This window comes from Helobdella robusta (assembly GCF_000326865.2).
Source record: "Helobdella robusta unplaced genomic scaffold HELROscaffold_5, whole genome shotgun sequence".
NCBI classification, from domain to species: domain Eukaryota; kingdom Metazoa; phylum Annelida; class Clitellata; order Rhynchobdellida; family Glossiphoniidae; genus Helobdella; species Helobdella robusta.
Genome location: NW_008705254.1, coordinates 2,027,252 through 2,043,998, shown reverse-complemented (window position 1 = coordinate 2,043,998; position 16,747 = coordinate 2,027,252). Strand labels below are relative to the sequence as shown.

Genomic DNA, 16,747 nt, shown 5'->3' with positions numbered 1-16,747 from the left:
ACTTTAACATTCTCAAAATCAGTTCTTATTGTTTAAACCCACAGCTCCATTGACAATATTTATTTCAACTTATTGAGAACTTTATATATTGATGTCACCTCATGACAATATTCATGACTGTTCAACCAAACATAATACAACTTCTTTCATTGATCCTGAAATGTGAGAATTTTTATGAATTTTATTAATCTGTATACAGTACACAAACCGCAATTCTGTGTAGTTATTTGCGCAAAATTTGTGAATTCCATCAGCACTTAGAGCCAATGTATGAGCATAATTTACGCGCTTAAACAGAAGCGCAGAGGAAACTAATTATCGCCATCTTCACTTCAATACGGTTGTCCTACTTAAATTTCATCAATTAAATTTAAGACCTTGTGTTATCACGAGTCACGATACATTATTTACTTAGCAAACATTAAATGTATGTGATTACAAATGAAACAAGATTTTTACCAAACATAACTTACGTTATCAAGAATTCAATCTACATTAAATTAAAATAATTAACGGTTTCTTGAAAAAAAGTCGGCAAGGCCGCTTCTATAATTATCAATGACTTTTGTTGATCACAGTTGATTGTCTGTTCATCTGTATTATGGATGTTCTCTTTAGCGTATGTTCCAAAATCTGGCCCAAGAGATTTTCTGTTGCACATTCTATTATATGTTAAAGTTCTATTTCCATCATAAAACAATTTTGGTATGATGAGCTTAGTACAAAAAACGTGGCTTAAAATATTTGATGTATCACTTTCTGGAACCTTCAATAAGCTGCAAACCTCCTTTGGCAAAGCCTGAATCAAAGGAATTAAAATGTTAGTCTTGTAATTAATAGCTTCAAAGCCATAGTTAACAACAGTTTAGAGTATAACACTGGTTGTTTAAAAAATAAAAACAAAGTTGTCAGCTTAATTTAAAATTTTTATCATGTACTTAAGCATATTCTCAATATATGGAGAAGAAAAAAGCAGAAAAGAAGTTGAATAAAACAAAATGGCGTTAGACAAAATATTTGATTCATTAATAAAAACAATGATTAACAATTGAATTCGATCAACATCATTGTTAAATAATGCATGTTGTGCATACCTGCGGCTCAGGGTGTGCTTGCTCTGGTTTCACTAAAACTTGTTTGTCTAGCAAGTTTCTTATTCGGCTACTGTACTTGTGATCACCCAAAATGGCTGACATCTTATGAATGAAAAACATTTCCAAGGCATCCCATTTGGCTTGCAATCAAAAATCAACAAGGTGGCAGAATGTGTTAAAGTTAATTTTAATATTTTCTAGGCTTGGTAAATGATGTTTCAAAAATAATTCATATTTTAAAATATAAAAATAAAGTAGCAAAAAAGTTTCATAAAAATGAAAAGACTGTTGATAAAAACAAAAGCTAGTCAACAACAAAAAAATTAGCTTACTTGTTGTAGGCCAAACAGTCACATTGTTTAATGTGCAGTTGAATGCAACTTTGGAGGATTGTGTTACTTTGAATTTGACGGCAAGATTAGTGTAGTTGCCATGCATTTTCTGTTTGTTCTTTGATGGCTGCCTCACCAGGGTAGACTAGTAAATGATCATGTTTAAATTATCAAGGCTCTCAGTGATGGCCATAAACCATTGCACTGGAATGCATTTGATTCATTTGAGAATCACATTTAGACTAACTCACCATTACATTGTTATTGATCTGGTTTTGTTCAATGGTCATCTCATCCACTCCTTCCTGTTTTGTCATTTTGCCTACAGATATTACTCTGAAGAAATTTACATGCAAATTTTTATTACACGATCAAAACTGAATAAAACCGAAAACAATTAACTTGTATTCAGAAATGTGTAGCTTGTTTATTTTTGCATTTTTGAAATATCTTGATAATAAATTTTGAACATCTTTTTGAAAACAAAACAACACAATTCCTCCAAACTCCCTTTGAAAAAACAATTAATAGTTGTCATGAAATTAATTCAGTCAAAAAATTAAACTAGTCACCTCTTTTGCGTGAAAACTTCAAACAAATCTGGTACATTCAAGTACCTCTTTAAATCATTTTTTAATGTAGACATCGAAAAGAAATTTTCTGCTCTTATATCAATCTTTTTATCTGAATTTTCTTCATATTTGATGCCTAGGAACAAAATTATGGACGGATTTGTCATGTGTATTTAGTTGAATTCAAACCGCATGTAAAGTTGACATACTTTGCATTGGAAAACCATTTGGTTTGGCTATGGCAATGCAATGTTCTGTTAATATTTTAAAAAATTAATTTAATAATAATCTGCTATGCTAACCTATAAATTTGAAGAGAAAAAAATTTAGATTATCACATTTTCACATAAAAAAACATAGGTAAAAAAAACTTGTAACACCCTAGCCTAGTCATCCTCTGTTTTTGTAGTGCTTCAAAAAAATTACATTAGAATTAAAATTAATTAAAATTTTAAGATGCTTTAAATTTATTTTTAAAGCATTTATGCCACAAGGCAAGTACTTGAATCCTAAAAATCCTAGACATGAAGAATGTTTTCTCAATGACTCAATAGCTAAAAATCTTATAACAAGAAAGATGTTTTTAAATTGCAACTCAAGTCAAAATAAAACTAAATGTCCAAAATCCATTCTAGAAAAAAACTAATTTTATCTGAAATCAGAAATATTTAAAAATATTTGAATCAAAACCGACCATTTTTGAATAAAACATTCCTTAACAAGCACTCTAACAAGTAACTTTTGTCATTTAAGTTTTCACCACTCCTACTACTACTTGCGGGTTGTGGTGCAGGGCTGAAGTGAACATGCCGTCGAATTCCATCATTGCTGGCATTGTTGGTGGCACTGGAAGTAATGGTAATCATACACCTGGCGGACAAAGTGGAATAACAAGCCCTGTGATGTGCTGTGGGCAAACAGATTAATTTTTTTAATGAAACCATTGTAGGCTGTTAAACCGAAATTGAAATCTTCGCAGTTAAACATTCACATTCGATCACTTAATTTATAATTACTATTACTATAAAACAGACATAACAACAGAGACGATATTACAAAATCTCTTTAAAAGCAAGCTTTAAGCAGGCGTTTTTTTAAACAAAGACATTTTGATGTATTACAAAATCTTTGGCTTTAGAGAATTAGTGAAATATTAATCTACATACTTAGAATCTTATAATGAATCATATACTTAAAAAGCCTTAATTCACTTATATATATAGCTTGTAACTTTTGTCATTTAAGTTTTTACTACTCCTACTACTACTACTTGCGGGGACGTCTACAGAAGTGAGAAGAGACAGTTACTTCCACATTAAGAGGAAAGGAGGGGTATTTTAATATAAAAAAAACTGTTTGAAATTCTTAATCAAAAAGAATTTTTGCCCGCAACATATAAGAAGAGGATTGACGTCTCCTGCAATAATTAGTCATCAAATACCCTCATATCCCATCAAACACCATTTTATTTTTTGTATATAATCAAATTCATGTATAGATGTTATCATATACTTTGTTAATCTAATTTATGTTACTTGCTATCTAAATGTTTCAATAGTTTTATTCATTGAATATTGTATATTCTTTGTATATGTTGATCAATTGGTTTATTAGAGATGTAGTTATTGGATTTTTGGTTAACCGAAATTGACTCATTTCCTTTAAAATAATTCACTTTTAATCAGCCTTGTTTTTTGTTTTGGATGATCTGTCGTCTTTGTTCATTTAATTTAAACTTTCGTATCGGCTAGGGACGTTGTCCCCAGTCAAAATGGAGTTGAAAGCTCAAATTTTGTCGCCTGCTATTACGTTATGTGTTAGTTATTTATGATTTTATAAATTTTTTCACAATTTTTTTATTTTTCATATATTTAATTTTAATAATTTAAAATTTAACAAAACAATTATTATTTTATTTTATTGTGCTTATCTTGGAAAATTTTGATTATATTTTAATTTTATTTTTAAAAAAATTTAATTATTAAATGTAACAAATTAAATTTTATAAGTATAAGTAAGGTCAGATAGTACATATTTGTGATGCATTTTAGTTTTTTTTACTATTCCAAAAAACTAAAAAAGGTTCAGCTAAAGTTGGACCTGGCCTTAAGTTCTGTTTTTTTTATCTCAATAGAATCTTAATCAAAAAATCAAAATTAAGCCTCAATTTTATTTATCTGCTACTGTTCATGTCATCATATTATTGTATTGTTAATTAAGTGATAAAGGTTTAAACCATTTAATAAATGAGTAACTGTAATGCAATTGTAATGTATAATTTATTCCTGTAGATGGCAGTAGTTACATGGTGTCAGACAATTGATTTTGATCACTGTTTGAGTGCTGGCTTCACAAAAGATCTCACTTGCAGATCTTGCAAAGACCTGCCTAGATACAGATTAGATTTCCTCGTTGAAGATTGTAATAGTTGTTGTGCAGCCGAAGATGAGTTACCTCAAAAACCGGTAAATAATTTGGTAACAGAAATATCTTTGAAGCAAATGCACATATGATTTATATTTAATAGATTTCCTATCTAATCTATTCACTGGAAATAATAAACTTACTTAAAATATTAGTTGAATTTTTTCAATTTAGAAATTACATGGAATAAAATTAATAATCTATTCTAAAACTTTTTAAAGTGGATTTTAACAGCTTTTTATATTCTTACTGTTTAATAATTATTTTCAGAACAATGTTATTATTTTATATTTTTGTAGTCCTACCCATTTGCTGAACTTAGTGTATGTCAATGAAAATTGGGTCGGTATCCGCAAGTTGAAGGTTAGCATTGATCCAGCATTATAAATCTCAATTTAATAATTATTGATACAATACAAATCCTAATTAAGTTGTTAATATATCCAACTTCACTACTAAATAACATCACCAGCCTTCATCAAAAGTGACAAGCCCAAACAGTTCCCCGGCCTCGAGATAAGGTACGTGAGGGGGGCTGACCCTACAGTTAAACTCATGAATGAGAACCGAGAAACTGTTGAGGTGTTAGGCGTCGACAAGTGGAATACCGACTCTATAGAAGAATTCTTTAAGGAACGATTATCATCTTAATGCAGTCTATTTGTATTATTTATGATGCATCAAACTGAAGTTTATATCATTCAAATAGACAATGTGTTAGCTATCTTCCTTTGCATGTTCGTGCTGCTAGGTGATTGTTGTTGTTTTGTCTGGATTTACCACCAAGTACCGTTTTTGTTGCACGTTCAAATAGAGATTTGTTCTTTGGCACTAACAATTGAAATAATATATTTATGACTAATCAGAGTGAAACATTACAAGCTCTAATTATGATGCTTCCTTATTATTTCAATGTTAGTCGATCCTACTTCCAGAAGAAATTTATTTTTTGATTTAATCGATTTTATAATTTTTAGTCAAATATATTATAGAAATAATTTCGTTTTTTGTATAAAAATAGCGTGAAATCCACATTACACAATTTATTACAATATTATCGTTAGATACAAACACAAATTACTCAATTAAGTATCGAATAGGTAAAGCTAGCTAAAAGGAAAATATGGTATAGAAAAATATTCAGTATACATTTTCTGTAAAATATGTAAAAATTTATGTGCAAATAAGAATATTTGAAGGATCACACCATGAAGTGCAAGGCATTTTGTATTGTATTATAATGTAATGTAATTTATAATGAATCATAGGAAGTTATAATGCTTAAAAACGTTATATCTATCTTCAAAGAATCAAACGTAATGCCAACCAGAATGCACAGAGACCGACTGAACGATAAAGATGTTGCTTTGTTTAATGTATTGGTTAGACAAATAAGAATTTCGAATTATAACGGTGACTGATGTTAATAAATGAAAGCACAGCACAATCACAAAACCTGAAGCATCCACAACCAGTGTTAATTAGCATTAATTAATTAATTAATTAATTGATAGGATGATGTGATGGAGGAATTGATGCAAACAAATGAACGATAGCAGATGTGACGAGGTCAATTGTAAGTTATTGTACGTTCAATTGTGGGGTATCTGTGTATGTTCATTTAGAGAAATTATTACAACTTCACGGATTATTTAACAGAAAGTTCTAACTAATTGAAGAAACAGATCATGTTAAAAGTAAGAAATCTAATAAATATGAAATCAACGTTAAAGTTAGCGACATTCAAATAAATAAATTGAAACGCCACTTAACTCAAGCAAATAAGTAACGTTAAGCTCTACTAACACGTGAAATTAAATATATTGAAAAGTATAATACACTATGGCTACATCACAAAAACAAAAAACACAATGCACAATAATATACCATGATGACGATAACTGCTCAAAAAAGTGTTTTATGTAATTTCTCTGGTACAAGTATGATTATATATCAATGTATACACACACCACACACACATACACACACACACACACACACACACACACACATATATATATATATATATATATATATATATATATATATATATATATATATATATAATTATACATATTCATCAGTTTTTTATAGTTAATGAAAGGAATGAAAATGTTCCATTAAGTTAAACAGTATATGCTCAATTAAATAAATTTAATTCAAGTAAAATGTAAAACAAACTTTTACACCATTGTCCAATAATAGCCACCAATTAAAAATAAGTCATAAAAATAACTAAAAAAACTCTTTCAACAAGTTATAAGATTAAGAAAATAATACTAATTAAGAAAACAACAAAATCAAATATACATATATTTGTATATTGTAAATAAATAATATTTATAAATTTTAAAATTGAACAAAATTGCAAGACAAATGCAACCATGCATCAATGGAACTGTTGAGTTTCGTGTTGTAAATGTCTAAATATAATGAGGTATTATTTGGCCAGTTAGCAGTCGAAAAATCGATGTAGGCATTGTTTTCATGTGAATCTGTAAAAATGGTTAAGATATTCAATAAATTAACAATTCGGAAAATACAAAAAGGCATACAGGTGCATGCACTGGCGCCGACATGGAGGGGCGAGGCATTTCTGCCTCCTTACTACAATTTTTCTTACAGCTGTCTGTCAGTCTAGTTTCTAACGAATAAAAAAACACTTGCAAATATGAGTGAAGTTATATTTTAGCTAAGAAGGCAATTTTCAAATTCCTTAATAGTTCACAAGAAAAAAGTTACAGCCCTAGATAAGCTTTAAGACAATTTTTCTTTTGCCCCTCCCGGCCTAAAACGCTATAAAATTCTGCGCCGTTGGACACGAATGAAGAATGAATCATAACGGCATGCAAATAATTTAATTAATTATTAAAAATGTTATTCCTATACTTGACAACAGAAGCAACAACATCAAGTTAGACAGTGCAAAGGGATCAATCATTGCCACGTATAATTAGCTTAAGTAATATAAAACCGTATTGTTTGATTAATAAACATTTGCTGCAATTAAATAGTTTGAATAGACATTGAAACGGTTATTGATATATTTCAAATAGGTGTTAATTGACATGACTAAATGATGCTATTCTAATTTTCTAATCATCTAAAATACTGACCTCTCCGGCCGACCGGGCTAACGTGTTTACAATTTTTTCATGGGGCACTGCCACAACACTCTGTCCATTGATTTCAATAATTCGGTGACCCACCCTCACCCCACCTCTCTCCGCTATGCCTCCTCTCAGAAGACTACAAATCTTTATGCGAAATTCAACAGGTAAATGTCATAGCAGAATGTGCAAATAAACATTTAATCTGATAACGGCAAAACTAACGACTCCATCTTGAACACTGAAGCCCAGCTGATACTTGATATCCGGTCTTTTGATGAGAACTTCAACAACAGGTGGACACGACACGACAGCCAACTTTACGGTGGAACGATGCTTAGCTGCCTGTTACGAACGATAGCATGCAAAGTTCAACGTTCACGAAAACCAGATCTTACCAAGAGAAAATTGTAAAATAAAGTAATATAAATAATCATTTAACTGGATCAACAACAGATCACGTCAGGCGTACCTTGATGTAACTCTGGCAGGTGGAGAGAGGCAGACCAACAAGTGAAATGCCATTGATGGATATGATCTGGTCTCCAATGTTTAAAGAATTGCACCTAGCAGCAGGCCCAGTAGGTAACATGTTGGCCAGCACCACAGTCGGCACCATGCTCCCCCACCCTGATTCAACTATGACCACACCCAGAGGCTCTCCCTTAGACTTGGTAAGTATAACCTGATTTCATAAATTCCGTATTAGATCATCGGATATTTTATATTTAAAATTTAATAATCAAAAGAAAATACCAATATGATTGTAGGCAAGCTTGAACTGCAAAAATGTTTTGACAATTTGACCGGCACTCGCATCTTAAAACAATTTCAGGTGCACAACAGTAAAAGCAGAATTTCTGGTCAACCTCTCTTTGCATATCCTTGTTAGAGAACATGTACAACTCCTCTCCATAGACTTCCTGCTGATTCAACACATCCTGGTAATCAACATTCTTCATCATGTTCGTTCCCTCGTCGATTCCATTTGCTTTCAAAAATTCAACATACGATACCTGGAATGCCTGTCCTATTGACTGAGCTATCAGTTGCGCCTGGTTCAGAATTTTATTAAATTTATTGATTTTCATGAATAACATCAGTTCATCAGTTTGGAACAAATTAGTAGTTTCTCTGTAAAAATTTTTCCACTTAATGCCTTTTAACTCATACTTTACAGTCGTGTGAGAAGAAATGTTGTCAAAAAGTGGGCGAGCAAATTACAGCTAAATTAACAACGCAAACTGCTAAAATGCAATTGCTGATTGCAAAACACAATTACTTATATATTACTCAATTAATTGCAAAACAAATGACTTAGAGTACAAATGTTTTTGTTCATACGAGCACTCTAACAAACATAAAACGAAACCAACAGCCAAAGCCAGAACATAGCGGCAACATAACAAATGTTCATATTGAAGACAGACAGGCCAACCAACCTCATCAGATTCAAACACGTGACAGCATATTTTCGTCTGCGTCTTCTTTTGACCTGTTGGACCGACGTTTCGAATTGTGGAGCCCCTACGAGCCATGATGACCAACAAATCGCCAATGTCCGCTATGTACGAGATCGTGCGCAGTGCATGGTCCATCATTATTTCCTGCATCGCATTTTATTAATGTTACTTCAGCTTATTTATTTATTTGGTCTTAAAAAGTGAATTCCTTCAACTGTTTTCATGAATATGAAATGGAATGAAGCAGTTCAAATAATAAAAAAATAATAATAAAAGATTTTTGTGGGAAAATATTAATTTATTAAAAGGAAAAAAGATAAAAACAGAGAAACAAGACAGACCTGTTGAAACCACGGAATATACATGTTCATCGTGCACATCACATGCAAAAAAGATGACCGACAGAAAAAGCAGCAGAGCAAAGATACGATAACAAATTGCAGGAGTGGATAATGTACGTTCAACAAAAAAACGCGGGGAACCAAAAAAAGAGAGATAGCAGGAGCAGCAGCCAAATAAAGAATGAATAATGGAGGAGCAGATAAGTTGAAATCAATGGACATAAAAATGGGTTTTTTACGCCATAAAACAAGTAAGAAGGCTAATAGAATGAAAAAAGCATTAAACATTAAACTATCAACTGTTCAAATGAAAAAATAAAACAAAAAAGTCAAAAACTGGAAACATGAGAGATAATGATGATAAAAATAATGCTTCTAAAAATATTGGTGAAGAACATAAATGGCTGAAATGATAATGAAGAATGAGTAGCAAGCAAAGACCTACTTGAAGATTCGTGTTGAGTACCATGATCTTCTCAATGGAGACAAACAGGTCAACCTCAGTGGCAGGTTGTGATTCGCCGAGAGGTGCCTGTCCAAAAACATTCATCAAACAAAAAATTATTGATGATTTTGTTCTTTCTTAATTTGCGCTCAATCGCATTACCTCAGCATATCATTTATGATTTACCAAAGTACCTACCTATCATTCCATATCAACACCCACTGAACTACCATTACAATTATTATTAAACTAATGATAGAGACCATTGGAACATAACAGTTATGACACTGAGAAACACAAATGTTATGAAAAAAATAAATTAAAATGATGATAACTCTACGAACAAAAATAAGAAACTACTGATACTGGTAGAGTTGCATGTGCACACACACAAACAAAACACACACGAACACCTGCCACATTTACACTTACAAACAGATTTATAAAAACACTGAAAGTGCTTTAATTTAACTAATTTAACATTTAATTTTGAAAAATATGCTCCTCTCTCTCTCTCTCTCTCTATATATATATATATATATATATATATGTGTGTGTGTGTATTGGATTAAGACAGCATGTGTCCCGCGATAGTTAACTTCCTGTTTAATTTTTCGATTTTTCTAACGGTAGATCGTAAATCATTGTCAAGTTTCTTGAGTTGCAAATCAAAATTTTTATTTATTTTAAACATGATATTAAAATCGGAACATGCTGTGATTTTCATCAACAATTATATATAATAATATATATAAACACGAAACAGAAAATGTGTGTGTAGTAGTGTTGCATAATGCATGATGTGAACTGGCCAGTGGAGAAGCCGAAAGACTCATAAATTCATTAGAACGTTCATTAAACAGTGCTGCATTGTGTTGCCGGCAGTGGCGAAAGAATGATCATCGTCCTATGAAATGTTTCAACATTAACGCTCCTAAATCATGAGAGCAAGGATTAACGAGGAGAACATGGAAAGACATCAAGTTTGGAATATAGAAGAGAATAAAAAATTAAACAAAAGAACGAAAGAAATATCAAAACATGGTAAAATTATTACGCAATGAACAGAGAAGGATGAAAACTTAATGAAATGAGAACTTAATGTCTCTTAATGTAACATGTACTAATGTAACATCACGCTCGAATTTTTATGTGAGCTCATTAAATATAAATAATGTTTAACGTAAAAAATATTCAACCTAAAACTAAAAAAGACAAAGACAATCAAACACATGCACATACACACACACACACCACACACACACATACACTCATACACAGACACATAAATAAACACACCACACACACACACCACACACACACACACACACACACACACAAATACATACACACACTTTTACATTACCTTGTGTTTCTATTATGTAGCCAAATGCAATGCGAAGAAAAATTATTTTGAAAAAATTAATGTGTGACCAATGACCTTTATAAAAACATTATCACCATTATAATGGTCATATCCATTGCCATTACACACAAAACGCACGCACCCGCTGCATTGACCGTCTCTTTCTCTCTCTCTCCCTCTTTCTCTCTCTCACTCACTCACACAGACACACACACACACACACACAAATACAAATTAATTCAGCTTGTTACAATGAATGATGGTGATTGGCATATTATTGAATGCCATATTTTAAGACTTGCTCTCCAGTAACTTTCGAAGAGGAATGCGTTATAAATATCAAGAAACACGGAGGAGTTATATAATTATACAGACGTGTATAAACATATAATTGTATATATATATATATTTATATATATATATATATTAGGTTTAGACTATCATAAATACAATTAATACCTTGTGTTTCTATTATGTAGCCAAATGCAATGCGAAGAAAAATTCTCAACTCAACTACAAGTTGAATAATGCCGAAAACGCAGTGATCTTTATAAATAATTGTATATATATATATATGTGTGTGTGTGTGTGTGTGTGTGTGTCTGTGCGTGTATGAGTGTGTCTGCATGAATGTGCACCTCTGCAGCATGGTACTATTCGTCTACGTATTTGTCACATCAAAGTATTATTAATAATATATAAAGTTCTATTTGAAAAAAAAATTAGACGGACACAGCATTAACGCCAGAGGATAATCCAATCCCATGATATGTTGTTGTTGCAACCTATGATATTGTTGTTGTTGTTGCAACCTATCATGTTGTTGTGGTTGTTGCAACCTATGTATGGAGATGATATAGTACGCTCTACAAGCCATTGCACCGAAACTAAAAATTGGATTCCTAAAGAATGTAAAATAAATGAAAACATTGAATAGGGTCAGTCCTGAGTGACCTGACTCACCTTGATCCTGCCGACAGCCTCTTGTGCCTGCATCATCCTCATGGCCTTCGAGGGTTGACCTTCAGAGATCAGTTGCGTGGAGCCGAGGTAGTTGGCCCTGAAGAGGACCCCTTCAATCAGGACTGATTCGTTGCACGGGTCACGTAGTGTAACTGCAATCGTAACAAATCTTCGTTTAATTCATTGGAGACATTTCCATTGCATTGTACGAATTATTATTATATTATTTATTATGTGCACGATGTTTCTAAACTTCTAAGTGCCCAAATGTTAAAACCTAATGTATATAATTCACAATTACGTTACAACAACAGCAACAAAACAACGACGACGATGATGATGAGATGGACCTAGCATGATGTAGCGTGGAGAAGAGCGCAAGACGAACAATTGAAGTTTTAATACAAAACAATAAACATGTTTTATTGCAAGGAAGGAGGAATGAAGAATTTTAATAAGAGGAGAGACGAAATCTTGAGAATTTTCAATTAATCTTCGGTCATAATGGTCAATAAAGAAATGTTTGCCAAGAGCCAACATCAACATATGTGATGATGCAGATGATGCAGATGGGAAGTTTTGAAGAAAAGTAATTAACACTAATTGAAAAGAAACAATTACAGATGACGACGACAAAGGCGATGATAACTAATAATAGTGATCACAATGACGACGATGTTGATAATGATGATGATAAACTGCAGTCAACAAAGCCTACACTCATGAAGTTTGTTTACAAAATCAACATAATGAAAATTTGCATGAGCAATTATGATGATGATACGACCTCAACGATGACGATGATGATGACGACGACGACGACTATAACGACTACGTTGGTAATGATGATATGATGTTGAAAGTCAGTGACAGTAAAAATGATGGCGTTACAATAAAAATAGCCATAATAAAATAGCAACAACAACAACAACAATAACAACAATAACAACAACAACAACAACAATAACAACAACAACAACAATAACAACAACAATATTAACAATAGCAAGAACAACGATGACGATGACTTTAATGAAAATTGTTCTAAGAAACTGTTTTTTTTTAGAACTTAAAATACTTTCCAGCAATTGCAATGCAACAGCGTAATTATAAGTGCAGCGCTTACAATGCTTTACGTCAGACTAACATGAGAGACCTCATTATGTTGGGCTACCATCATCATCATCATCATCATCATTACTATTAATGGTTGCATCATCATCATCGTCGTCATCATCATTATTAGCGTCATGTCATCATCATTATTACGAAACAACAAACCAATAAAAATTTGCTTTCGAAAATTCAGAAGAAAAGTCACAAGATGTATATAAGTTTATACGTACATAATTGCTAATTATTATTGTCTACCAAAAAAATTTAAGTTGTCTATTGCTTGCCACTGTCTGTTTTGCACATGCAAAATAATAAAAAATAATCTCTAATGGAGAAAAAAAAACAGAAAAACAATCACATAATGAAAAATTGAATCAAATTATTCAAGCCAAAATATAAATTAATGCTCACCAGTGAGGTTTACATTGTCCAAGTAAGCATGGGAAGGTTAATTTGAATTAAAATAAATCAATATAAACGATGTTGTGAGTTTTACAATCTGCATGAATCACTTGAATGAATGAGAAATATAAAATATGAAAACGAGGAATGAAAAACCCACTCCATCCATCCATCCATCCATCCATCCCTCCATCCATCCACCCAACCAACCATCCATCCATCCACCCACCTACCCAAAATCCAACAACAGCCACGATACCGACCGACGACTGATAGCACAAAACAACGACAATAGTTATGAAAAAAAAAAATATATACCAACAAAGCACGCTATCATCCCATCCCATAACATTAACGGAATCATCTTTCTTACAATTTGATCGTCAGCCAGCACAGCAACTAACAATTACATCCATCTACAACAACAACAACAGCATGTAGTATAAGAAAATTCAGTTGTGGCATCAACAAAAAGAATAATCGACACAACGACAACAACATTTAACAAAATACAACGACAAAAACAACAACTAACCAACCAACAAACAAACAGCATCATGCTTCAATAACAACAACAACAAAAACAACATCCATCAACACAAGATGATAAACTTGAAATCTGAATGAATCCTTCAGAGGCTCAAGCCACCCTGTTTAGTGCTTACTCACCATAAAATGAAACTACATTTTGCATTGTGACGATGATGATGAAAAGTATTTTTTAAAACTTCGCAAATAAAAAACGCTTTCGTGGCATTCACTCATTCGTTCATTCATTCATTCATTCATTCATTCATTCATTCATTCATTCAAATATTTGTCTAAGCAAAACAGTCAAAATGGTTATGCATAGCCATATTATATTGTCTGTTGAATATACATACACATACACACACACATAAATACATACATATATACATACACACACACACCACACACACACACACTCATAGTGCACCACATAACATATTGTGTGTACACTGTACACACGTGTAATACACACACACACATATATCACACACATCGTACGTACGGCCAACAACCAACAGGTGATAGCACAAAAGAATATGAATAACTGGTGATTAATACCATAAATAAAATCGATTTTATGTGAAAAACAAATTTCAAAAATTATAAAAAAAAATCTCATTTCTGAATGGCAGACACAAGAAGAATTAAACGTTGAAGTCGTACACCGCTCTGTGTATCATCTAGTTCGAGATTAGCCTGGGAAAATTAAAAGAGAACACTGCAAAAATTGACTGCAGCAACAAATAATCCATGGGATTAAGTTTTATTTCCTTTAAAAGCACTTGAACCTTTTAATAACCAAACTACATACAAAACATACTTCCTCTTTCTTTCTTTTTCCATTTAACTTCAATCTGTCCTCCTACCAACATCGGGACCGTCACACACAATGATATCTAACAACAAATTCGCATGCATTCCTCTGCCACTCAAGTTAACATTCAATGGGTGAGTGATAATCTTACAATGGAAAGATCAGGTATTAGCATCCAATTTCCCCAGCAAGTGATAGCAAAATAAAATACAACACAGTGATTACCGACTCATTCGTTCCTCAATCCAACCAGCTTCCAACAGAATTCAACCACCTCCATTTAAAACAGACTACTAACACTTCGTATTCAAGAGCATACTGCAAGCAACATTAAAGAAACCTTCAAAGAAGAAATGATGAACGCCTTTTCTGTGTGCCTCATAAAAGTCGCGCTGCACATGCAAGCGGCATCATAAATTATTTAAATATCTACCGAGCAGTGAAAGTTACAAAAAGTTGTTACGATCGTGACTTTTAAGAGTTCCATCGTAGCAAAGTACAAACTAATTACGATTTCAAGTAAACAAATATCAAGGATACTTAAAAATAACTGTCCCATACGACGGCTCAATAAACTTAAGTTATCTAATTACTTGAAAGAATCAAATCTTTTGAAGTACAGTTTCGTGGTCAATATCAAAATATTAATAAACCGGCAGTAGTAGCAGCTCAGCAGTGATAAGTGAAAAAATGAAACTTGATAATAACATGCAGGCTGGCAATAAACTGCAAGCGATGATATAAGCATTGTCATATTAAAAGAAATTAAAAAAAACCTTTTTACACAGCAACGGAGCAGCGGCATTGTGAAACAACATATAACACAAGTGATGCAACACAATCAACATGGATGCAGTAGCACAATAGCAACATACCAAACAGCAACAAACCCAACAATCAACACAACAACATCTAACACAGCACAACAACAACAACAAACCACCTTCCCTGGCACGGCTCCTCTTCTGGTCAACCTGCCAAGCAATACAAACAAAAACATGAATTAATGTGAGAGGAATCATTAAAATTACTCAAATCAACATGAGTTCAATGTACATAAACATATTAACAAATATTTATTTACATGTTCAAGAACATTAACACAATAAACAAATAATTTACATGAACGATAATACGTTCACTCACTTCTTCATTTTCATCATCATTGTCAACATACATCCATCCACATCATCTGAAAAACCTCAACAGCTTCATCATCACTGTCATAATCAATAACATTTACTCGTCACCACATCCTCCTCGTCCTCGATGAAACTACAAATTTCCATCCAAACTTATCCTAACAAAAGCATTACAAGAAAATTTACTTAGGAAAAAAAAATAAAACATGATAAAACTCACCTTAAAAATATTTTTTTCTCTCTCTCTCTTTCTCTCTCTTTTACCCTTTCTAAACATGATAAAACCCATCTTAAAAAACTTTCCCTTTTCTCATTCCCTCTCTTTCTCTCTCCCTCTCTCTTCCCTTTCATACTTTCTACTTGGACAGAAGCAAGAAATATGAAGTGTCTCAGCTGACACTTGCTGCTACTTGCCAGTCATGTAGAGGTGCTCCCTCCATACGTCTATGCCTACTCATCTATTCTTCCGCTGTTCCAATGTTATGAAATATTCATGCAAACACATACACCCATCACACACCACACACGCCATTACACACAAAAACATATATATACATATACAAACACACACACACACTCTCTCTCTCTCTCTCTTTTAAATAAATACCCAATAACAACGTAGGTCTTGCAAC

At 32.4% G+C, this 16,747-nt stretch overlaps 3 protein-coding genes across 3 annotated transcripts; 1 reads left to right on the top strand and 2 right to left on the bottom strand.

The window, feature by feature from the left end:
• Nucleotides 1-385: 385 nt before the first annotated feature.
• Nucleotides 386-3,053, bottom strand: HELRODRAFT_189163 (hypothetical protein). Its single transcript, XM_009027196.1, has 8 exons — nucleotides 2,693-3,053; nucleotides 2,208-2,252; nucleotides 1,999-2,134; nucleotides 1,829-1,936; nucleotides 1,678-1,762; nucleotides 1,427-1,571; nucleotides 1,095-1,234; nucleotides 386-799 (listed from the first exon to the last, which is right to left on the bottom strand). Exons 1-8 carry the CDS (start codon nucleotides 2,940-2,942, stop codon nucleotides 491-493), a joined length of 1,218 nt encoding a protein of 405 aa, XP_009025444.1. The 5' UTR covers nucleotides 2,943-3,053; the 3' UTR covers nucleotides 386-490.
• Nucleotides 3,054-3,769: 716 nt separating this feature from the next.
• On the top strand, nucleotides 3,770-5,073 carry HELRODRAFT_163279 (hypothetical protein; the record flags this gene model as incomplete). The annotated part of the gene is made up of 4 exons (XM_009027195.1): nucleotides 3,770-3,814; nucleotides 4,290-4,463; nucleotides 4,693-4,785; nucleotides 4,915-5,073. 4 exons carry the CDS (start codon nucleotides 3,770-3,772, stop codon nucleotides 5,071-5,073), a joined length of 471 nt encoding a protein of 156 aa, XP_009025443.1.
• Nucleotides 5,074-6,722: 1,649 nt separating this feature from the next.
• On the bottom strand, nucleotides 6,723-14,322 carry HELRODRAFT_189162 (hypothetical protein; the record flags this gene model as incomplete). Its single annotated transcript, XM_009027194.1, has 9 exons — nucleotides 6,723-6,917; nucleotides 7,539-7,679; nucleotides 7,758-7,877; nucleotides 8,005-8,217; nucleotides 8,402-8,587; nucleotides 8,975-9,139; nucleotides 9,782-9,868; nucleotides 12,111-12,262; nucleotides 14,298-14,322. 9 exons carry the CDS (start codon nucleotides 14,320-14,322, stop codon nucleotides 6,846-6,848), a joined length of 1,161 nt encoding a protein of 386 aa, XP_009025442.1. The 3' UTR covers nucleotides 6,723-6,845.
• Between the last annotated feature and the right edge of the window lie 2,425 nt (nucleotides 14,323-16,747).